Source organism: Triturus cristatus, chromosome 6 (assembly GCF_964204655.1).
Source record: "Triturus cristatus chromosome 6, aTriCri1.1, whole genome shotgun sequence".
NCBI lineage: Eukaryota > Metazoa > Chordata > Amphibia > Caudata > Salamandridae > Triturus > Triturus cristatus.
In genome coordinates this window covers 1,258,500,153-1,258,524,639 of record NC_140589.1, presented here as the reverse complement: position 1 = coordinate 1,258,524,639, position 24,487 = coordinate 1,258,500,153, and the positions used below count along the sequence as shown (strand labels likewise).

The window sequence follows — 24,487 nt, the reverse complement described above, 5'->3', positions numbered from 1 at the left end:
GGTGTAGCAAGGTGCTACGAGGAGAATGGTTTTGATTTCTCCTAATTTTTTCCTCTTTCAATGCATGCTGCATTCCACAGCATACATTGAAATAGGAAAATGCCTTTACTGATTGTTTTTGTGCAGGAAGGTGTGCCTTCCTGCACAAAAACAATCTCCACACGACACAGACTTCCTTGCACCATGGTGCAAGGGTGCCTGTGTCACAGCATGGCTGCAGTTTATGCAGCAGTGCAGAGGGAAGCACAGAGTTGCAACATATTCATGTACATAGGTCACATCCCTGTGCTTCGGAAGTGCCACAGTGCAGCTAAAGAGCTTACGGTGTCACGCTGCAGTACTTCCTCATAAATCTTCACCTATAAATTCACCATACACTAATTCATTCTTTCAGTCAATCACGCTGTATACATATATTCAACCAAACTTTCACACATTACCTTGCAATTATAGTTCTTTCTTTAACCAGATAAGGTAGTTCTGATAAGAACTTTTTTTTTCTTTTGTATTTAAAAAAAAAAAAAAAAAAAAAAAATTGTATTTATGTTTTTTTCAAAAAATGAACAAAAAAAAAAACTAATAAAACAGGAAGCATTTGGAATGACTTATTCCAAAAACAAAAAAACAAAAAAATTAACGATGGTTGCATTGTGCAGCACAAACTGCATCGACCGACTGCTCACTGAAGCATACAAGTTTCTTTCACTTCACGCAGTGTTGCTCGAGAAAGGCAAATTCTGGCCTAATGTCCATTGCAGGTGTTTCTGAGGACGCTCCAGATGTACTTGCCACAGCAGGTGAAGGGTTCAAAGCAGCTCGCCTCATTTCCTCCCGAGCAAGATTGAGAGGATGTGTAGTCCGGAGATGCTTGTACATAGAAGCAGTGCCACAAGAGTATTTTTTTCACTGCCTCTTGACAGGACTCGGTCACAAATTTTGCACGTCACCTTTCTCGCATTTACTTTCTTCTCTCCAGGTGGAAAAGTGAAGAATTTCCACACAACAGATTCCGGCCTGTGGACGTAGTGCCTCCTGCAAGAATTCGTCAGAAGATACTTCCTGCTGCTGCTGCTGTCCAGATGCCATTTTTGTTTGATATTTTTTGAAAAACACCAAAAAAAACAAGCAAAAAGGGTTCTTGTAGGAAAAGAGATGTCTCTCTAAAGATGCTCCAACAAGAATGATTAAAATGGGTGGGGTCCTTCAATAGTTACAGTGGGAAATGTTATGAACCAATGAAATTGAGGCCACATGGGATCCGCGCACTCTGCGCTCACGAAGCACGCACCCGACGCGACTTAACGAAAATATATTTAAAAATAATGTATGTTTATTGTAAGTACAAATATATTGTTTTTATGAATATCTTAGAAAGTCTCTTGCCCTAATATGCATATTAAACACACATACATATTTTAGAACATACATTTTTTTTGCGGGAGCTGCGCGCCCCAGCACGTATATGACGTCACGCGGGAACCGTCACCGCACAAGCGTCGCGTACCATAATGCGCATGTGTACCAAATGCACGGGAGCAGGAGTTGCTGACTGCTCGGATACCAATCGCGCACATCACATAATATTAAATGTATATGATGTAACTGAAACACGCAGCCGTCGCACACCATATGCGGATCCTTCACAACCTTTCTAAAATGGCGGCTAGAATCCTAACACCCGTGTTGTGAGCACACTGGGTGCGCAACTCTGAAAACATTTTGGGAAAAAAAATTAAAAAAGAAAATAGTATAAATATATTACAATAAATAAATAAAACAAAAAAATTAAACAATATTTCAGTGGTAATTTTTTTTGCGATTTTCAGAATATATAATGTTATTTAATGAATAAAATATTTATAAATAAACAGTTGAACTGTAGAAAATCAGTACAAAAAAATAGGTATAACTACTATTACACTTAAAAATTAGCATTTAAAAAACCTTTGAAATTCACTGAAAAAACCATAGGTTTCAGGGATGTTATAGTTAGCTGGACATTTCACTCGTACAAAACCATAGAAATTCCTCAGTTATAGTTAGTTCTGCTAACTATAACTCGCGAGCCCGCAATGCACTGCTGATGATGTCACATATTACATCATTCATGACATGGTCAGTGACATCACTGATGACATCAACCACGTGACAATCTGATACACCTCATCATACTCTAGTATAACCTTTCATCACTCACTGTAAAATACAGAGTACCATATTGGAAACCATTGACATACCAATACCAGTTACTACATACCCACTCACTGATTCCTAAGTTTACACACACAAGTACACATTCAACAACAGAATCACTTATACATGCAGTCACTAATTAATAGAACACTATCAAATGCACTTGCACATATATAGACATATCGACATTGACACATCAGCATTGACACATTGACACATCAGCAGTGATCTTAGTCCGTTATGCAGTCATCTTACTCACTCATGAAAAAAATTGAATCACACTTACATTAACTCACTTACACAATTATACACACAACACCTCATTTATTAAAAAAACTCAGTTAAAATGTTAAAAAAATCAACCACCATTACAATTATACACTCATTCATATAGTTACTCTCACAATCACTGATTTTTATATATACATCAACTCTCACATACAATGCCATAATGCGCTTACAAGGCTTCCACATTTTTAAAATGGAAGTGCATACAATAAATATAGAAAACAGACTGTCTTTAAAATTGCATTATGCAAAATAGCAGCTCAATATCATAATATTAAAATCTTTTTGATCATAACAATGCAGACCATGTGCAAATAAGCATATATATAATATTTTGTATAAATACAATAAATATATACTGCACATCAATAAAACCATTCATCAGTTTGTTTTTGCCTGTGACTACTCAATGCTTCTTTCTGAATGTTTAATACATTTGTGCATATCCTATAGGCAGAGTAATGCTGGATTCATGTTTGGTCAGCATTTACAATATTGCTTTGGAGATGTACTGTCCTAGTGGGCTTATGCCCAGCTGCTAAGCCATATATAAAGTGCAAAGCAATTTCTCAATATTAATTCATGCTAGTGTATACCCTGTGATTTAGCGAGTTTGGCCAACGCTATTAAAGTGACAGTGCAGAAATGAATGTTATATAGTGTTCTATTTTCAATGTACCACAGTGCTGGTACCGGTACCATAGGGCAAGTTAGGTCCTGTGGTACTAGCAGTTTCGTACTGAAGGATACACCAATCAAAATGTTTATTTTTTATATGTGTTTATGGAACAGGGTCCATTTGGAACCCTGATCTTACATGGTCCTTAGGGTCAGTGTGTGCTGCCAAGTGTTGGATGGAATGCATGAACCTGTCTCAGCCTCTGGCATTTACTCGCGCCACATCCCAGTCCGTCGTTATTTTGCACACCTTAGTTTTCATATACTTTAGTGTGACACCTGGAAGGTTGGGCACTGAGTCTTGATGGTACTAGATTCTGCAGCAAACCCTTGCAGTGCTCAGCTAAAGGAAATGCACAGCAGGGTTTGACCATACATCAAGTTGATTGCAGGACAGCAACCTGCTGTGTATGGATCAAGTCTCCTTGCAGGGCGTGGAGAGGTAGTCGACTGTTGAGTTAGGTAAATGGAATAACCAGAAAATTGGCTTTGTGGTTAAACCCTACAGCTGATTGACATGCTTTGTAGGGTTTGGGAACATCAGTGAGGGCAGGAGCTGGCTACAGAGCAGGCTCTGTAGATAACTCCCACTATGTACATCCAAATACCAAGTGCAGTCCCCACTCATGGGCCCAAATTTTGCTGCAGATTGCTAAAGGTCATAAGCAGCACATGTTAGAGGGTCACAGAGGCAGCTGGACCAACAGGTATAACAGAAGAGAAAGCTACCACAAAAATGTTGTATGGAAAGTGTCAGATAAAAACACTCTTTGAAAGTACACAAATTCAAAAAAGTCTTACTGTTCAGGCTTATCCAAAGACTGAGCATTTTCGCTCTCTGCAGTCAACTTTGCATGGTTTTGGAGCAATACTAGTTCTTCTGGCTGAGCTCTCTGAAATAAATAAAAAAAGCAAAAAGTAATGTCGACTGGTCATGGGCAATGAGAAACAATTTAGCAGTATTGACTACTAAATCACATTTCTTTGCACTTATTCAATATTTCCCAGAATATTGAGAAATATTGTTGATGGAGCTGAAATTACACTAAAAGAACCTTGTTCACAGGTGAATGGTAACAAGCACTTCAACCTTTTGACAACATGGAGCCCAAGATAATGTTGTCTGAAGGGCTGCATAATTAACAGCATCTTCACAAATACAATTTCCACTGGTGTCCCTTCTGTATAGGACAACTATCACATTTGCTGAAGAGAAAAGAAAATGATAAAAAAAGTTCTCCAGGCAGTGAAAGAAAATTCAAAGTGCATCAGGGACCTTCAACATGCAATTCCTGCCTTTTGGATCAATTTTCAAGATTTACATAGTAGTGGAGTGAAGATGCTCCTGCAATGCAAACTTAAACCATTTTGTGGGAAATATATCTGCATCATAACATCTGTCTGCAGCCTGTGCATTGGAGGTTCTGTCTCTACCACAACCTTGGTTTAATGGTCCTTAAAATGTCCATCAGCCCATGCTCAATTTGAGGTATGTTTGCTGGTGTAACCCACTTGAACTTATTTTTAAGGACCCGCACTTAGAGAGAAAAAAACAGAAAAGGAGGAAATAAGACTGGAAAGCATTGACAAGTGGAGAAGTAAAGGATGAAAAATACATGCAAGGATGAGGCAGGATGGGTCTAGTGATGGCTAAAAGCAGCATGAGGTGGAATTAAAATTACACAGCCTTGGTATTCAGTACCCACACCCTGGCCCTTAGATTGCACCGCCATGGCAGTCTGGGCAAACCTTCACCCATGGCACTTATTCTTTATTAAATTAAGCATTGCCCATAGGTATTTATGAAGATAAACCCAAAGATCGTAGACCTTCACACAAATTTGAGTCTGCTCAAATCTTCTGTTCCCTATACTCCTCAATTCATTATTTACTATACAGTATTTTATTTTTCATAGCCCATGACTGTAAATGATCCTCCTCACAAACTTAACGGAGCTGTCCACCAAATAAATTGTGAGATACGTAGAGGAAAAAAAAGGAACAAATGTTCCTTTTTTAAAAAGGCCCCTCACTCACCAACCTAGTTGGTGACATGCTTCTTCATAGGGGTCCCACCCGAATGCCACCGGGGTGTGCTTCAACGCTGGACTACAGCGGAGCAGGTTTTTTACGCAACAATAGTGCTAGTGAGTTTAAAAATGTCTTCATTGTACTCCCTAAAGTTTAATATGGAGCAATAAGACCTTTGTAAGGATCCTCACGTCTCCGTGCAGGGTGTCTCCCCAGGTAGGAAGGCGGGAAGGCTTGGTATGGTTTGATGGCTGTGTGACTATAACCAGCACCCCCCCCCAGTTTCCATGGGGCAAGACAGTTGTTAGTCTCTAAATTTTTACCTTTCACAGAAGGCTGAAAGGTTGTCATACTGTAAGTATACGGCATGGTTCATGTGTGACCCAGGGACGGGTGTATCTTAACGTGTGCATACCTCTCGGGTCCTTACATAGGTCCCGAAGAAAACCTAGTAATATCTTTGAAACGTTGAAACATGTAGACCACCACTTTATACAGATACCTTAGGTCAATTTAACCTGTTTAGGTATCTCACCTTGCTTTTAATCTCGTCTTATTGCTCCATATTAAACTTTAGGGAGTACAATAAAGAAATTTTTAAACTCACTATCTCACTCACTTGCACTATTGTTGCGTTAAAAACCTGCTCCTCTGTAATCAGGCGTTGAAGCACACCCGGGTGGCATTCGGCTGCTCGGGTGGGACCCCTATGATGAAGCATATCACCAACTAGGTTGGTGAGTAAGGGGTCTTAAAAAAAAAAAAAAAAGGAACAATGTTTCCCTTTTTCTCCCTTAGATATCTCGTTTTCTTTTTTCCTCAGGGTGTACTCCATTTGCTGATTGTACTCATCTAAACGGGACTGGAAGTATTCCCTATGAAAAAATAACCCTTTCTCTCCATTTGTTGAATAGACCGAATACATTGGCCTATAACTTTTAGGTGACCCCCTGTCGCCTTTTTAAAAGTCATCACTGTCGTAGAAAAGGACCAGGACTCTGGAATCTTATTATATAGGGAAATATTAAATAGATTTGTCAGCAGCAGTCCCCACAGATTAAAGTCACATTTAAAAAGGTCCTTGGGGATCCAGTCAGGGCCCTGAACCTTACCTCCAATGCTTGCTACGTTGGCCATTTCAACTTCCTGGATGGTAAATTGCAACAGGATTAGGAGAACAAGAAACTGATGCAATGCTTCCTCACATACTCGATTGTTCTCAAGATAATATATGCTAGTAAAATGCTTAATCCATCCTGTCCAGAAATATTACTGTTCAGGCTGGAATTCAGGGGGCCTTGTCACTGGAATAGTCGATTTACTATTCTCAAAAACACCTTACTGTTATTTTGTGCAGCAGTCAATTCAAGCGTTTTCCAATCCTTGTAGAATAATACATGCTTCCTTTCTATAATAGTCAATTAATAAATCTTCCTAGCCTCTCGGATTGCCCCTATATCCCTAAGAGACCCAGCTAACACTTTTCAAATGACGGTTTGCTGCTTAGCAGTTCCCAAACCAGCAAGGATGGTCAGACACAGGTTTCGGGGGTTTCAATCATGAATTCTTAATAATAACACACAATGGTTGATGGCATTGGAATAACTCATCCGCTGGCCCCTTGTTTTAACAGGCCAAATAAATTGAGAGGTTCTTTTACAGTAAACCATTTAACACAGCTGCAGCATATTTGAGATGCCACACTACCCTTAAGCCGTCATTAGTGTGTTTACTAATGCAGTCATATGTTGACGGTCTTTTATCCCCGTCCAACGGGAGGGCTCCTTTAACTAGTAAAACATTATGGTCACTCTATTGGGTTTCTACCACATCACCACATAAACCTCACTGCAAATAGCTTTTAGAAGCAAATAGTCAATGATGAATGCTTGCCCCTCACCTCTATATGTTGGCTTGCCCAGACAGCACCCCTGGAAATAGTTCACCATCTCTACAACATCCATTTAGGGAACAGACACTCAATTACAAGCCCCTAGCGTCCCACACTGCAGTATTCAAGCCAGAGCTTCGAGAACCTAATTCTACAGATTTGCATCCCATCTTTTACTAAAGTCTCCACAAATTAAAATCCACGGTTCGGATGCATAATCCTTACTTAAAGGGTTCAGGGCTGTAATGAATTCAACTACCTCATGAAATAAACCTATGTAGGATTTAAAAAAACCCTTACAGTCTCAAATTGACAAAGCCAGATATGACGGGCTACCCGTATTCACAATCGTCACAGTGAGTCTGAGATGGAGCTTAACTCAAATGGCAAGACCACCTTTAGGTCTACCATGAAGGGAAGTAACGGCCTTACAGGAAAACACAAGACACCATTGCATACTGTAGGCGATACCGCCCAAGTTTCCTGAAGAACAATAACACTGTTATTAAAGAAAAGCCAATCAGAGTTGGAAATCTTGCTTTTAAGCCCAGCTACATTCCAGCTAATCAAAGCAAAACAATTGTGGCTACGTATTTCTTCCTCATACTGCTACCCCACTAGAATACCAACAAACCGGGTGTTATTAGATATTGACAGATTAGTATTAACTGTGGTGGCCATAGTAACAGAGGTGGTAGTAAACATAACACTGTCCTTTGGCTGATCATCCACACCTTGATGCACCAGAATCTTACTCTAGGTCTAGTGCATAAATCCATCTACTGTTGGCCCATGAGCTGTCTATCCTGAACATCAAGATTCGCTAAAGGAGCAAATCGATTACTATACCCTAGATTATTATTATCATGGATTGAGCAAATTGGCGGGCCCAGAGGTAGTACGACATCTCTCGGAATTGGGAGGCCTGGAAAAAAAAGAAAAAACACGAGGAAGAATACAAACAGCATTGTCCTTAACCAAGGGTTGGGAAAGCCAACACAGGATTTTCACCACGATCATTGGGTACCTAAAATTAACAATACAATCCCTTTCGATGGACTTGCAGGAGGGACCAACCCAAGCTACCCAATGAACCATTAAAATGTTTTTATAATCTTACACATTAAAATTTGAGTGTTTAACCAACCAATGGCATGGCTTATTTTGAAGCTGAATAGAAGACTCCTGAGAGGGATTTAATATTGAGGGAGCACATGCCAAAACAACAATATAAGGACAGCAAGCAGGTGGGAGGTTGATCACGGAAGGCTGGGAGGGCCTTATTGAGGATTGGATATCGCTTTATATATTAGGCAATACTCACAAGGGTGCAGTGAGACTAGGTAAGCTGGATAAATGAGCAGTAATGTCTAGGAGCTTATCAGACTGTAAAAACGTTCCTGATCTCTGTGACCTTTTTCCTTTGTTGGTACACTAGTGTTATCACCCCCCGGGGGGTCAACTATGCACAAATATCCTAGACCCCCTTATAATGCCTTATGCTGTTCTTTACATACAGTTAAACCGTACCAGACTACTGCCTCCAGTTTAGCTAGGCTCTCTTACGGAATTGAAACACTCATTCAGAATTGCTGAAAATGTTTAAATCACAATGTCCCAAGCAAAGTCCTGTATATCTCCAGTGAAATTTCTGACACCCATGTCTGACAAATAGGAGAAGGAAATGGAGAAGCTGAGTCTAGAATTTGCCTGGACTTCCGCTTGCATTTTACGTACAGTGGGAGTGGTGGTAATGATACAACTAAAACATCCTCCTTAGGCTTAGATACATCAAGACTCGCTAACACAACTCTGTGAGCTGAGGTCACAGCAACAGAGCTGTCTATATCAAATGGTTTAGACCTCACATCTTCATTATCCCTTAAACCAGCAGTACATATGAGCTACTCCTGTGCACCACAACGACAAACGCATCTCTCCTAAATCAATCTCATTAGAAATGATGCTTACTGCTCTTGCCAAAAAGGAGTCAATTGTAGTGGGGTTTCCCATTGCTGAGACCATACTGCGGGTGACCTTTTTTCCCCATTGTGCTATGCTTCTGATGCCCCACTTTAATCTCCCTTGAATTACAGCTTTTCCTTTGGGTCTAAATCACAAGGCCAAAAGAGGGAGCCTAGCCTCAGTCTGGCCCAGACAGGCCCTCTCTTGGCATGGTGTGGGCCCGGGCGCGACCCACATTTCCCGTTCAGCAGGACACCTCTGATGTATTTATGTTGCTCCTGTGCCTGGAAATTGCCTGTGCATCTTGAAAGGCTGGGTGATGCATGTCCCACCCCAGCTGACTGGCAAACAAAGGCTTCAGCTGAAGGATGAGGCTTCCATTCAGCGAGATGCCTCTGATATTATTATGGCGTTCCTTCACCTGGAAATGGCCTGTGCACCTTGGAGCACTGGGTGACTTAGTCCCACCCCAGCAGACCGGCAAAGAAGGCTGCGGCTGAAGGACGAGGCAAAAGGTGGAATTAAAATTACACAGCCTTGATATTCAGCACCCACACCCTATCCCTTAGATTTCACCGGCGGTGGCCATCTGGACAAACCTTCACCCCTGGCACTTATTCTTTTACAAATTAAGCATTGCCCATAGGTATTTATGAAGATAAACCCAAAGATCGAAGACCTTCACACAAATTTGAGTCTGCTCAAATCTTCTGTTCCTACACTCTTTGATTAATTAATAACTATACAAAGGCGAGTGAAGAATATACAGGCGGAAATTGCAGAAAAGATCAGAGTTCAGTTCTTTTATATTAGGCTGCACTCTCTTTGCAAACCATTTTAAAAAGATTGAGGGAAACAAGCTCTTGATCTGATTTTTTTAAATTCACATTTCACCTTGAATGATCAAACTTACATTCAATACAAAGCCGGTGAATGTAGGTTTACTGGTATATTATAAATTTGTCCCAAAGGATTCTATAGCCTCAGAGAGCATAGACATTCTTCAAAATAGAAATATTTGAGAACATGCATTTCAGATGAACTAGACAAATCTCAAGGGCTTTAAACATGTTCAGCATTAAAAAAAAAAGAAGATGTGAGATGGATGCGGCCTAACAGCTAGGGCAGTTGACCTTGGAACTGGGGAACCGGGTTTGAGTCTCGGCAGGGATGCTCAACAGCCTGTGATTCTGGGTAAATCACTCAAACTCAACATTCCTAATAAAAAATGAATGTGTCCGTCTGTAACGCAACTGGTGCTCATGTAAAGCGCTCTGATACCTTCGGGACTAGTTCGCACTATATACAACTCCCCCCCCCCCCCCCCCCCCAAAAAAAAAAGAAGGATGGGGACCTCTGAATGCCTATGTGAGCCAACCCCTCCCCCGCAACATTGTTCTTATGTTGCCTTCCTTGTAAACAAAAGATGGTCAAGCAGCAAAGATTATCTGGACTTCATTAAATTCCACACTGTTGTTCTCAGACATATCTTTTTGCCCCAAAGAGATTGATCAATCCTCTCAAAAAGTGGAGATGTCAATAGAGTTATAGTATTTCCATTAAAGAAGGGGATTGTGGTTAAGTATCTTGCTGTATTAGTTGGGTCTCCACATCTTAAATGGTTTAAAGGCCATGTTTGATGGTGGTGTATACAGTTAATGTGAGGTGTCCCAATTTTAACTGAGTGTGGGGCAAAGTATTTAAGATTCCCTGTTGCAGCGGACTCGGGGACACATTAGGAGTTAGAATAGCTACCTCTGCTACAGCTTCAAAATCCGAAATTTCAGTGGAGCTGCTTCTTTGAGCAGTTAGAAGGGAGACCGCCTAGGTTGGAGTTCACACCATACGAAAAAATAGGAAGTGGTGCTTGCTATCAGCCCAGAATGAAAGAAAATATAGGATACCTGTATTAAATTGGGTTTTTTGATTAAGGGGCCAGAAGTGGGTGATAAATTCTACTTAAGCTACAACCACTATCCTTGTCCGGGTGAACCACAAAAGTCACTCAATTATTCTGTGCTTAACTCTTTGTTAGCTTGGCACAAAAGCAGTCAAGCTTAACTGAGAGGCACAGCTGTGTTAATGGTAGCCCATTCACAGTGAGATGCTTGCATTTGAAAGACTCTGCCATTTCACCCACTAGTGGGGTTATCCTGTGACTGCTACAGCAGGGGTCTCCAACCTTTTCTGTAATGAGAACTACTGAGCAGTGAAAATCATTGTGAGCTCCTGAAGGCCAAGCCACTTGCACAGTGTTCCTAGACACTCCCACACCCAGCATCATAGACTTTGTCCCTAATGTCCACAGAACCAGATATTGTGGTTTGACTAGGGGCACTATGATAGGACTGCCATGTGCATCAGTGAGAGCATGGTCTGTGGGGATGTATGAACATGTGTGTATAAACATGGCTGTTTACAGGGTACTTCTTTTGTATCTGTACAGATTTTTCAGCCTGTGTGTGTGAGGTACATAACCAAAAATTAGATGCATTACTTCCTGAGATAGCACCAAGTCAAAGGTCCTGCAATGTCACTTCCTTTGAATGCATGGGGTGTCCGAAGGGCAGGTGATTTCACTTCCTCTAATGTCACCAGGTCAAAGTGCGTGTGAGGTCACTTTGTGACATCATTGGGGTGGGTCAAAGTTCATGTGCTGTCACTTCCTGTAAAATCAGGTAGGGTTAATATGGCATGTGATGACACTTCCACTAACCCAGGCATTTTGATGAATTGATGTCAATGCTCAGAAAATTATATGACTACAGGTTTTACAAGATTCATACAAGGGAGCAGGAAAGACTGCCTTTCTGGTGAGAGAGATGGGAAGACTTTGGGAGAACCTAGCCAGCAGTGTAACTTGGTTCTAGGAGCCAAAGCAATAGCATAGCCATAAACAATTGATAATCTGGCAACAAAAGTTATACATTTTTAAACATGAAACATTCAAGAATACCCAATACCCACATGCCCTGACAGTTGCTACGAGTTAACCAAAAGTGTCAGTTTGTCACGTTCTCCATTCATATATTAATTATATTATTATTAAATGTGAAGCAAGATTATTATTTTTGTATATTGCCCATACACAAGTGAGATTTTTGTACAGCGCAGACCCTGTAATGAACTGCTCCCTCACACCGGATGGTTTAATTAAATGATGTATATTGAATCACACAATTCGGTCACATTGGGAAGCTGGGATTTGAGTCCAGGATTGCACTGTGTACAGTTCGTAGACTAGAGGGATAGTTCCTTCTCTCTTCCATCTAGCATGAAAGGTCAGTGATTTACGTTGTTACCCAATTATTGATACTTAACTAGTGTTAGTGTGTCAGCAACTGGGCCAGGCCCAGGTCACCAATTTTCAGAGGGGTGCATGGACCTGTCTGCTTTAAAGTCCTGTAGGCATCATCAGCATACTTCTTACTCTACTCCAATGATTAAGACTATCCTGCTTTTAATCTTTACCTGCTGCAGCTGCTGTTTTACACCCCATTAACCCCCTTCCTACCTCTCCATCTCCCAGTCACCCCCTGCTGACACACCCCAACACTGGCAACAACTTGACATCAGCGCGCTTGAGCTACGCGGTGATTAAATCAGCATATATTTGGGGGAAGTGCCGAGAAGTTTGTGCTCGAAGATCAGTTACATCTTTCATGTGTGCATGACCTGTAAACACAAAATAGATCACCTGCTACCTTATTCAGCAGATTCTGGAAGGGTGACAAGTTTCTCTCCACCCAGGGCACTCTCTGGGCAAGGGCCTGCTCTGTCTGTAACCGTTCTAACTTCACAAGTGTCTCTAAGAAGAACTGTAACCCAAGAGGCCAACTTGTAGGGGGCTCTGAGACTGTTTTTTTCATAATTATTTAATTGCAGTGATTGAGGTGTTGAGCTCTCCCAAAATACTTTCTCTCAACTATGCCAGACCTAACATTTACATATTAAAGTAGCATCTCCTGTCTTCACCTACTTTGCAGTATTGCCTAGCTTGACAAATCAATGAAATTTTAAGAGAAGTTCAAAATCTCGGTGACCCCAATTAAATACTTAACACAAAAAGGTCTTAACCCCCACAGGAATTGATCCTCGGGTTACAGGGCTTCAAGGAGATTGAGGTGATGTACAGCATGTCTTCAGAGAAACATGCTGTCTACCACAGTTTAATCTCAAATTTCCACTTTAAAAGCTGTGGGGAATATGGTCCCCTATGTCTTCCCCAATTCCAAATACTTTCCCTCAAGTTGCAAAAACAAAGAAATGGCATAAGGGTGAAGGGTAGATAAGCACCCCCCACCTCCAGGTGCCCCAAAAAAAAAAAGTTTCTGAGATACTTCTGCCAGAGCCAGCACAGCCAGACTATGAGGTACCATAATACTCCTGCAGGAGCCGCAACTCAAGCTTCAGCACATATAGTAGTGTATGAAGTTCAATGTGGAAGGTACCTCTTCAGTGCACCTCCACTTTCTGGTGTTCAACTGGCAAGAATACTGTGGTCTAAGATGTTGTGCATTTCCGAGATATCAAATTAATACTTTTTCCATTCCACTGCTAAAGTTCATCTTGCAAAAGTTGCAAGTTATGCTTTTCATGGATACCTCCTATTCAATAGACGAAAACTCCCACATGATAGACTGGGTTGACCTCTCCTCCTCCTTTCTGAGGCTCTGGATGTACACACTGGGCTCCTCTTAATGCCATAATAAATTCAGAGTGTTGTTACTCCCACCAAAATGAGAACATGCCAGAAAGGAAATATACAACAGAGTGCACTGGATGTGAATTCCCGATCTGAAATGAAAGTCACAAGACCAGAACTTCTTCCAGAAAAATGAAGGCAGTTTTCACTCCTAAAATTAGAAAATGCTTTACTGAGTTGCAGATATCGTGGTGCAATTTCCAGTTACTGCAACACCCAAAAAATGCAGAAATTACACAAAAAGCTGCAAAACATCTAGCTCCTCTCCACATGTGAGAAAATTTCTAGGCTACAAGATTAAATGAAATGGTGCTATCATAGTTAACACTTTATTTAACTTCCAGGTACCGCAGTACTCCAAGGGGATCTGGAACAGGGAGTAAAAGGCCAGTAAGATTCCCGCTGCACTGTGATTGGCTCTATGGGTCCTGCTGGAGTAACAGTTCCTAAGGTAGGTCAAAAAAAGAAAAACAAGTAGACATATGTATGACCACACAGGAGACACTACTTGGAAAACAAACCCACACATTTAAGAAACCACCTCAACTGTTTTTCAGACCACCATTACTAGATTGGTGTCCAAGAGAGTCATTTGGTGAAAACGCAATCCAAGCCCATCATAGCCTCAGACAAAAGCCATACGCAGTGCATGACTAGGGTTACAGGTCACACTTCGCTCAGTAAACAACTGGTAAACTTCAGTTTTTTTTAAATATTAGTTTTGATCTTATTTCAACACTTAACAGTTTAGAGATTGAGTATATGTGTGTACATACATATATATATGTATCCAAACAAATTTTGAAAAGACTCCAAGGGGAAAAGGAAAAAGCAGCACAGCCAGGTATTAGCAGCTCGGTGAGTTTTATTTAGTCAAAGTGAACCATTAGTGCATAGCAAAGACCAACGCGTTTCGGCTGGAGCCTTCAACAGGGTTATAGAGTTTGTGTATAGACAGCTTTTTTAAAAGGAAAATTCCCTCCAAAATCAACTTCTCAATCTAAAGGTATATATACATATTTTTACCCATTTCTATTTTTCAGTACATTTTTACTTTTTTGTGTGTTACTTTTCAATCATAAAATATAGTTCAGCTTGTGTGCCACACAAATTTAACTTCTAAACAGTAGGAACCTCCTCCTGATTATCAGGAACCGATATGCGAGTACATACATATACACACACACATACACGTACACACAGACATATATAGACACATATAGACACAAACACATGTACACACAAACATGTAGACAAACATGTACACACACATGCATACACATACCTACATGCACACATATAGATACATATAGACATGAATACACATATAGATACATACATATATATAACAAACGTTAAAGCTTAGTTATAGTTAGGAAAACTTACTTTCCCTATACAAACCAAGTTTAAACTACACAAACTTTAAACATTCAACTTTCATTTACAGTTTAAAATTATTATAAGGCGCGGACCTCATTACACACTTTTCAGCTCACTAACCAGAGTGCACCAACTATAATTCACCGCGCTATCATGCACTACTGTGTTGTGAAAATAATGTCATTTGAGAAGTAATTAGTGTTGTTATGAATGTTATGATTTCACATGCTGTAAGTGATGTAGCATGCAAGGGTATAAACAGTGCATGGAAAAGGCATAGTTAATGTAGTTCAGTAACTGAGGTAAAAAGACTGTTCGAATGTGTGTAACATTAATTTGAAGGTGGTGCGAATATTATAAATTGAAGTTATAATTGTACAATTTTTAATGTTTGTATATGTTTAAATGAGTTTGTATAGAAAGAAGACAAGGTATTTCTAACTATAAATTATCATTAACCTTTGTGTTTTCCATTGTATGTTAATAGTTTTTTTTTAAAATAAAAATGTGTTTAAAATTACGGTGTGGAGTGTCATTGATTGGAGCGTCGTAGAGCCAACTGTCAGAGTTGAGTTTCGTAGAGTGGAATAGAGTGGAGTAAAGTGTTACAGAGTAGTGGCGTGGAGTGCCTTATCATGGAGTGGAGTATCGTAGAGTGGGGTGGCACATTATACAGTGGAACAGTGTGTTGAAAAGTAGAACTGAGTTATATAGTGGAGCATCGTCGACTGTAGTGTCATGAAATGGAGGATGGTGTCATTGAGTAGAGTGGCATGGAGTATAGGAGAGTCTTGTAGAGTGTAGTGGCACAGAGTGGAGTTCAGTGGAGCAGTGTTGCATAGCTCATTGTTGAGTGTAGTGTTGTGTAGTAGAGTGGCAGAGAGTCTTGTACAGTGTAGTATCATTTGTGACAACACAGTACCTGGTAGAGCGGCAAGTTATATAGTTAGTGTTGTCTGGTTAGAGAGCTGAAAAGAGGGTGTAACATGGCTCACTATTTATATTATTTTGAAGGTGGGGGATAAATTGTAAATAAAATTTATAACTAAACCTATAAAATACATTTGCGTAGTTAAAAGTTAAAGGTAAAATTAAAATAATTTTATACTTAAAATTTAGCATTTAAAAAACCTTAGAAATTCACTGAAAAAAACACAGGTTTCAGGGAGATTATAGTTAGGCTGACATTTCACTCATACAAAACCAAAAATTCGGCCGTTCTAGATAGTTGAGCTAATTATAACTTGTGCCCCTGCAAGGCACTGCTGATGACATCACATATTACATTACTCATGACATGGTCAGTGACATCACTGATGACATATCAAATTACATCACAGTTTACATCATCCACCTGATAATCTTATGCACCTCCTCACACCCTAATATAACCTTTGATACACCCACTACAGACTACCATTTTTGAAACCATAGACACACCAATACCAGTTACTACATACCCACTCACTGATTCCTAGATCTACACCCACATCCACTCATTCACCCATACAGTCACTCATCAATACAGCACTATCAGACACTCAGTCAATCAAAAAAATCCATCACAATGCCATTTACACACCTATACAGTTATACACACACCACCTCATTTATACTAACACATACTTATTGTCCTATACAATCACAGACAAGCACACACTCATCCATACCACCACTCTTACAATCACTCTCACATAGTCGTTTATAGTCCAACACTCATATACTGCCTTTCACATATGTAGTTACTCACATGTGTACCACTGAGACATCTAAACACTCACCAATATACTTATAAACACACTCACCCACCCATACTACCCCTTCACAGATGCACTCTTGAACCCATACACCCACTCACACATCTATGCACAGTCACACACCCCCCACTCACCCACACAGATACTCAGACAACAAATCAATTACCCATATAGACACGCATGTAGCTATTCACCAACCCATGGAGCAGCTTACACACCGACTGACAGACTGATAGACATTCAAACAGTTAAGTCACTAACCCATGTATTCAGTAAGAGACGTTTAATCACTCACTTGTACAGTCAGACATGCAGCTGCTAATTAATCCATTCAGACACTCATACACGCACTCATTCTTTAATACACCTTGGCGTATATATATATATATATATTCACTTAAAAAAACCATAGGTTTCACACATGTTATACTTAGGTGGATATTTCACTCGTAAAAAACCAATGAAATTCCCCCGTTATAGTTAGTTCAGATAACTATAACTCGCGCACCCGCAATCCTGCTCATGACGTCACATATTACATCACTCATGACATCACTGATGACATCATCCATGTGATAGAGTGGCGGTCGCGCGAGTTATAGTTATCTGAAATAACTATAACGGGGGAATTTCATTGGTTTTTTACGAGTGAAATATCCACCTAACTATAACGTGTGTGAAACCTATGGTTTTTTAAGTGAATTTGTAAGGTTTTTTAAATGCTAATTCCTAACTATAACGTGTGTGAAACCTATGATTTTTTTCAGTGAATTTGTACGTTTTTTTAAATGCTAAGTTATGTATGCATTTTTTATATATCTATTTTACAATAAATTACGTATTAGAAATTATTTTTTATTTTTTTTGATTTTTCACTATGCGCGCAACCCCGCGATTTTTTTTAAAAAAAATTAAAATGTTTTTTTCTGCCTTCGGGGTCCTTCAGGGACCCCCTGACAAAGGCTAGGGGGGTCAGGAACTCTCTACCCTGCCCCCTTTTCACGTTCGCCATCTTCCTTTTTCACTCTCGCACTGAAAACAAACAATATGGCGGACGACACTTCCTGATTTCGACCGATTCGAACGTTGACTAACATGTAACCACCAATAAGAATTACGCTCGCGCACGTTAGTGTGCTCGCACAGTGCGCACACGGTGCGCGCAAGGTGCGCGGCTATAGATATGTATGTGCTTTTAAATGCAATTTTCTCAGGAACTACTGAACAGATTGACTCCATATATGCAAAAGGCACATCCCTGACCTGAGGACTACCTCTCTGCCAAATTTCAAGTAATTCTGTTCAGCCGTTCGGGCTGTACCTTAGACTAAGGGTCCTATGGGAAAATGCATGGGGAAAACGCGTTTTGGGACCCCCCTTTTTTCTCGGCCCCCGCTTGACGAATCCCCCCCCCCCCCCCCCCCCCGAGACTTTCAGGGTAGGAGCTGAGCGGAGCGCCCCATTAGTTTTGAAAATTTCCGGAAGATTCGTCAACCGGCACCAAAGTTATTCAAAATAAAATTTTCAGATTTCCTATGGAAACACGGTCCTAACTATATACTGGCGACCGCCAGTAGATTATATATATATATTTGTTTATTCACTGAAAAAACCATAGGTTTCAGGTCTGATTAATTTAGGAATTAGCATTTAAAAAACCTTAGAAATTCACAGGAAAAAAACAAAGGTTTTAGGGGTTTTCTAGTTAGCTGGACATTTCACTTGAACAAAACCATTGAAATTCCTCTGTTAAAGATAGCTGTACTAATTACATCTTGCACGCCCGAAATCCACTGCTGATGATGTCACATATTACATCATTCATGACATGGTCAGTGACATCACTGATGACACTTATATACCCATTTATTCTTCCATCGACCTTGAGATATACATATATAAAACATATGTAATTTTCAGAAGAACACACATTTACTGGATGATGTCATCAGTGATGTCATGAGTGATGTCCCTGACCATGTCATGAGTGATGTAATATGTGACATCAGAAGTGCATTGCGGGCGCACGAGTTCTAGTTAGCAGAACTAACTATAACAGGGGAATTTCCCTGGTTTTGTACGAGTGAAAAGTCCAGCTAACTATAAAGCCCCTGAAACCAATGGTTTTTTCAGCGAATTTCTAAGGTTTTTTTAAATGCTAATTCCCAACTATAACGTGCATGAAACCTATGGTTTTCTCAGTGAATTTCAAAGGTTTTTTAAATGCTAATTTCTAACTATGCCTACAGAGATAGGACATGTGAAGAAAGAAGAAAAAACGCACAGAAAGAAAAAAAAGAAATGCAGAAAGAAGAAACAGAAGTCCTCAAAGACGCAGAAAAGTGCAGGAAGAAGGAGAACGTGCAGAAAGAATAAACAGAAGAGCAGAAAGAAGCCTTGTTGCAAAATCATCCTGTACCCTCAACTTTTTCAGACGGATACTGGTGGTAACCGAGTCTGACTAACCAGTCCTAGAGCCAGTGCTATGTTAAAAGACACTCAGAATACAGTGAAAACACCTACATACACTAGGGAACACTATGCGTTGGGGTCCCCCTGTGATCAGCATGACCTCCTCTGTAAGCCCCTAGTATATAATAGGGCAGGGAATTAAAACTACCTCTTAAAACGCGCCTCAGGGAGTGTTTGCACACGTCACCTCAGGCCCCGTCCCCTTCCTTCACCACTGTGTAAACGCGCCCTGTGACTGTTCTAAGTTGAGAGATTAAGTTCCCTTGAATCCTAAGGGTCCCTAGGGTCAAACTAGCCCACTAGGTAACTCCACTAAGCGCCACAGAGCTGCGTTGCATAGAGGTGTAAAAAGGGGCATGGCCTCAGAACACCTGTCTGCATTGCAGCTCCCTGGCGCATACTGGAGATACCTGTTGGGCTAGTTGGCCCTCAGGGACCCTCAGTATTGAAGGGGAATGAATTCCCCAACTTACAACTGGCCAGGGGGCACGTTTGCAGAGTGCTGCAAGGAGGGGACATGGCCTCCGGCGTGATGCCGGTCTTTTATTTATTTTATTTTTTTAAGAAGGAGGGCTGTGTGGCCCTACTTTTTCTAATGTACTGGCCCTGGGGACCCCATCCCCCAGGGCCTGCACCCTAATTTTTTTTGTTGAAAAAAAATACATTTGGCCCTCCCAAGGCCTTAATCGGCCCCGGGGAGCCCAACCCCCGGGTCCTGGCCTTTTTTTTTTTTTTATTCTTTAGGAGGGGGCTGCATTGCCCCCCTCAGGCCACTTATTAAAAAAATATAAATTTATAGAAGCACCTAGGACATGCTGGACAAACCGTATGTACCTATCACCATGACGATTTGCGTGATATTCATTAAAAGGCGACTATGCATAGAATGAATCCACATGGAATGTATTTACACCACTAGTGAAGCTCTGACATGTCTGACACCCTACCGTGCCTAATCCCGGCGCCCCCGCCGGTGGATACTCTCCAAGTAGACACCCTTGTCGTTTATTTATACAAACATGGGTAGCTATTGACGGGCACATTTAATATACACGCACACCAAGCCATTCAAAGGGGATTCAACCAAAATTTGACCAAACTATGCAAGAAACCCCCCTCACGGTTAATAAAACACACATCCACCGCCGGATGTGTAATACTTTTTATTTCACTCTCTGGAAAGGAGACGAACCTCACTTGAGAGTCACAGCATGCTCCTGGCTGAGCCCAATGCGGTGTTACACCATCCAGTGCCCGCCGAGTGCCTCACACCTGTGTCTTGTATTCCACTAGCTGGTGCGTATGCTATGACACTCTCTAGCCCATGTGCACTGTAACACCACCCCGTGAATATGCCATGCCACACTTGCCTTCGCACGGGTTATATTGCCCCATCTAACGTGCCTTACCTCGATGCCTATGTTATAACGCACAGCGCTATGCCATACATATTACAATCTGGGATCCATATCTTTGTCACAGTGCATATGCAACGTTACACTCCCCAGCACATATTTTATATTACAACTTTAGAGACTAGCTAGGTTACACAACACTGCCCTGTGCATATTACACTCCAAGGCGCATATCGCATAGCACGCGCTAGTGCCTGTGCTATCTCGCGCTCTCCAATGAATCTGTCACTGCGCACAACGTATTGCATATTATATTTCATGCCCTGGTTCATCTTATATCACACTTTTTGGTGCATAGTTTATACCATATACTATATCTAGTTTTCATTTTCAATCGTGCTCTCAGGACTATGTTCTATATAACACTGCGTCCACCTACCCTTTTCATGGGCATTACATTTTGCGATGGGGGGTGGAGGGTCAGGGGGTGTTTCTGCCAAGTGAGCCCGGAGTCACAGTCACAAACGTCCTCTTCTTCCTGAATAAAAGTGAGATTATGCTGCATACTTGCTCATATTTTAAGTAGTTCGCACAGACACATTTTAAAAACAATAATGTTCCCAATACCCACCTTCTCTGAACTGTTAGCTTGCTGCCCCATCCACCTCCTCCCTATCCTCTTGTGTGAATCCATGGACTAGCCTCCTCCCTCCTGCCATGCATGGTCTGATGTGCTGCCACTGCCCTCCATTTAGCATGATGTACCAGTCAACTCCTCCTGCCCTCCATTGCCCAATTCTTTGGCCCATCATTGACCTCCTGCTTAGCCTCTGTGCTTAGCTTGCTGCCCCTATTCTCCTTCCCCCTGCTCTCCGATGTCTTTGTGCATGCCCCTGCTCCATCCTTTTTGCCCACCATGTTCCATGGACCTGCCACTCCTATCTATAGTGTTCTGTTGAGCTGCCACTCCCTTCCCACCTGGCTAGCATTGTCAGAGGACTGTAACCTGTCCCTGCCACCTCCACCCTGCCTGTCCACATGCCATGCCCCTATCCCCTTCCTCCTGTCCTCCATGGTCCATTATACTGCCACACCCTTCTGCCCTCCCTGGTCTGTTGTGCTGCAACTGCTCCTCCTGCCTGCCCAGCGCGTTCTGTTGTGAGGCCCCTTCCCCTGAACTCTCTTGTCTGTGCCCAGGTCCTGACCCTTCCTTCTATCCTCCATGCTCTTTGTGCATGCCCCTGCACCCTCCTTCTTGCCCATCATAGCTATTGTGCTGCCACTAACCCTCCCGCTTGCCATGCATGGTCTTCTGTGCTGCCATGGCCCCTCCCACCTTCCCTGTGTGGTCAGCTAGCTGCTCCTGACCCCCTCCCACCTTCCCTCCATGGTCTGTGTGTATGCCATCATAGTTTCATTGTTGCTCTCCATGGTGTGTCTTGTTTCTAGTGCCCATCCTGCCTGACCTCCATGGTCATCTTGCTGCTCCTGCCCTGCCCCCTTGCCCCCAGCCCTCTGTTTCCATGTGCAGACCCCTATTCCCGCACTCCTGGCTCGTCTGTTCCATTGTAATGCCCCTGATCCGTCCCTCCTGCCCTTTATGGTCTGTTATGCTGCAGCATTCTCTCCTGTCTGTCCATTATGGTCAGCTAGCTACCGTTGCCTCTTTCCACTCTGTCCTCTGTTGTCCATGTGCATGGTCCTGTCCCCTCCCTATTGCTTTCTATGGATTGTTGTGCTGCACTCCCGTCCCGCATGCGCTGTGCGGTGTATTGTGCTGCTGCAAACCCTGATGCCTGCCCTGTAGGGTCAGTTTGGTGCACCTCTCCATGTTCCTCCTGTCCTCTGTTATCCGAGTCCATGTCCCTACCCCAATTCCTCCTGCCTACCATGATCCAATGTACCATACTTGCGAACATTTTGAACTTGGTAAGAGGAAGATTTTGAAAAAAAACTGGGGTACTGATTTTCCCCTTTGAGTTACATTGAGAAAGAGGAGATTGTAGACAGGAGACAGATCAAACAAAGCCCATTTGAGCTTAAAAACATTGGACGTTTCCTGGCTGAAACGGGTCTGTTGGCATGTATGGTTGTACTACCACTGCCTCTTCCTTCTGCCCACAATGGTCTATTATATTGCCACAGCCTCTCTTGCCAGTCCTGTATTATTGGTTTGTTGCCCCTGCCCACTGCCCTCCATAGTCTGTTGTGCTGCCACTGCCTTTCCTACCTGCCCAGTGTGGTCAGATTGTTGCCTTTGCACTCTCCTACCTGCCTTCAATTTTCAGAGTCTGTGCCCCTGGCCTCTGCCTCTCAACAGTATCCCAATGAACAACTAGATTGCTAACATTCTATATTTATTACAAAAGTGTGGAACACCTGACGTCATCTTGATGCAATCAAAACTGTAATACCTAGAGTATTTCCTTTAGAAATTACATATATGAGAGGGTCTTATTTGTATCAAAATTATGGTTAGTGAGTTTTCAAATAGCGACAAAGAACTTTTAAATTATTTGTAATCTTTATGTTTTTTATCCAGTTGACCACTTGCTTAAATGTTGCACCTAGGGGAGAGGATGTGGTGTTACTTCCAGAGCTGCAGACTTTGCAGCTGGGGAACCAGGTTGGAGTTTATGCTTCAGCTCAACATTCTGTGATTCTGCTCAAATCACTTAATCTCCCCATGTCTACAACCAAAATGAGTTTGATCTTGTGTGATGTAACCAATGCTCATGTAAAGCACTCCAATACCCGACAAGTCTGCACTATATAAAACTGCAAATACACAAAAATAAGTGTTTTGCACACTTCTGTCATTGGGCTACATCTGGGTGATATTTGAGCTACATTTGGGCTCTTTTGTCTCTGGTGGCCATCTTGGGAGATTTATTTGTTATGAAGTTTCCTAATTTCCTCATTTACTGCAGTCTCCTCAGTAGGAAATACTTTGTTTTTTTACTTTGATTCCATCAAGAAGGCATTCAGATTTGTCACACATTTGCCATAAATTCAGAATGTTAGCACTCTAGTTGCTTATTAGATCACTGTAGTAAAGCTACTGCTCACCAGGGAAGTCTGCTGCTGGTATTGAAAGTGCATGTTTCAGTCTGCATATCAGATTTTTTTAATGAAATAGAAGAGGATTTGAGAAGTCACTCAAAATGTGCCCTAATTTTTCTTTCTGCAGCACTAATCATACTTTCTATGGCAATATGAACCCCCTCATTTTGTTCCTTTTTAAATTAAAAGTTTTAAGAGTTACCACTTTATTCCAAACAAGATGGCTTCAGGTGTGCCATACGTTTGTCATAAGTAGGACTGTTAGCGCTCTAGTTGTTCTTTAGAACACTCTGGTAAGCTGCAGTAGAACACAAAGGAATAAACTGACAGTCTCTGCCCTTGTTGGATGTACATGTTTTACTGAGAATGTCAGACGTCATTCTCACATGACTGAGAAAGATAATGTGAATTTACAGAAAATATGCTCTCAGTTTAGCTTATAGATCACCTTCCAAACCTCTGTGGGAAAAGCATGAGAAAATAGTTCTCTAAAACATGGTTCATGATATCACAGCAGAAGGCTTTTTCACATGGTAAAATCACCTTAGAACACACCACAATTCCTAAAATGAGTATGGTACCATCAACAAATGATTTATAATGTAACTAAAGTCTAAAACCTTCTATTAACTGCAATGCTTTTTAATGAGGTGCTATCATGTATATTGGTCTCAAGATGGCTGCCAACACTTCTTGGATGAAGTGCTGA

At 41.5% G+C, this 24,487-nt stretch overlaps 1 protein-coding gene across 4 annotated transcripts in view; it reads right to left on the bottom strand.

The window, feature by feature from the left end:
* The window catches only part of LOC146821271 (uncharacterized), an 838,501-nt gene that overhangs the window by 386,680 nt on the left and 427,334 nt on the right, over positions 1 to 24,487 (bottom strand). For all 4 annotated transcript variants that reach the window (XM_085612209.1, XM_085612210.1, XM_085612207.1 and 1 more), the window contains one exon: positions 3,961 to 4,052. In XM_085612209.1, coding sequence (XP_085468335.1) covers positions 3,961 to 4,052 — 92 coding nt within the window. The remainder of the gene's footprint in view (positions 1 to 3,960; positions 4,053 to 24,487) is intronic.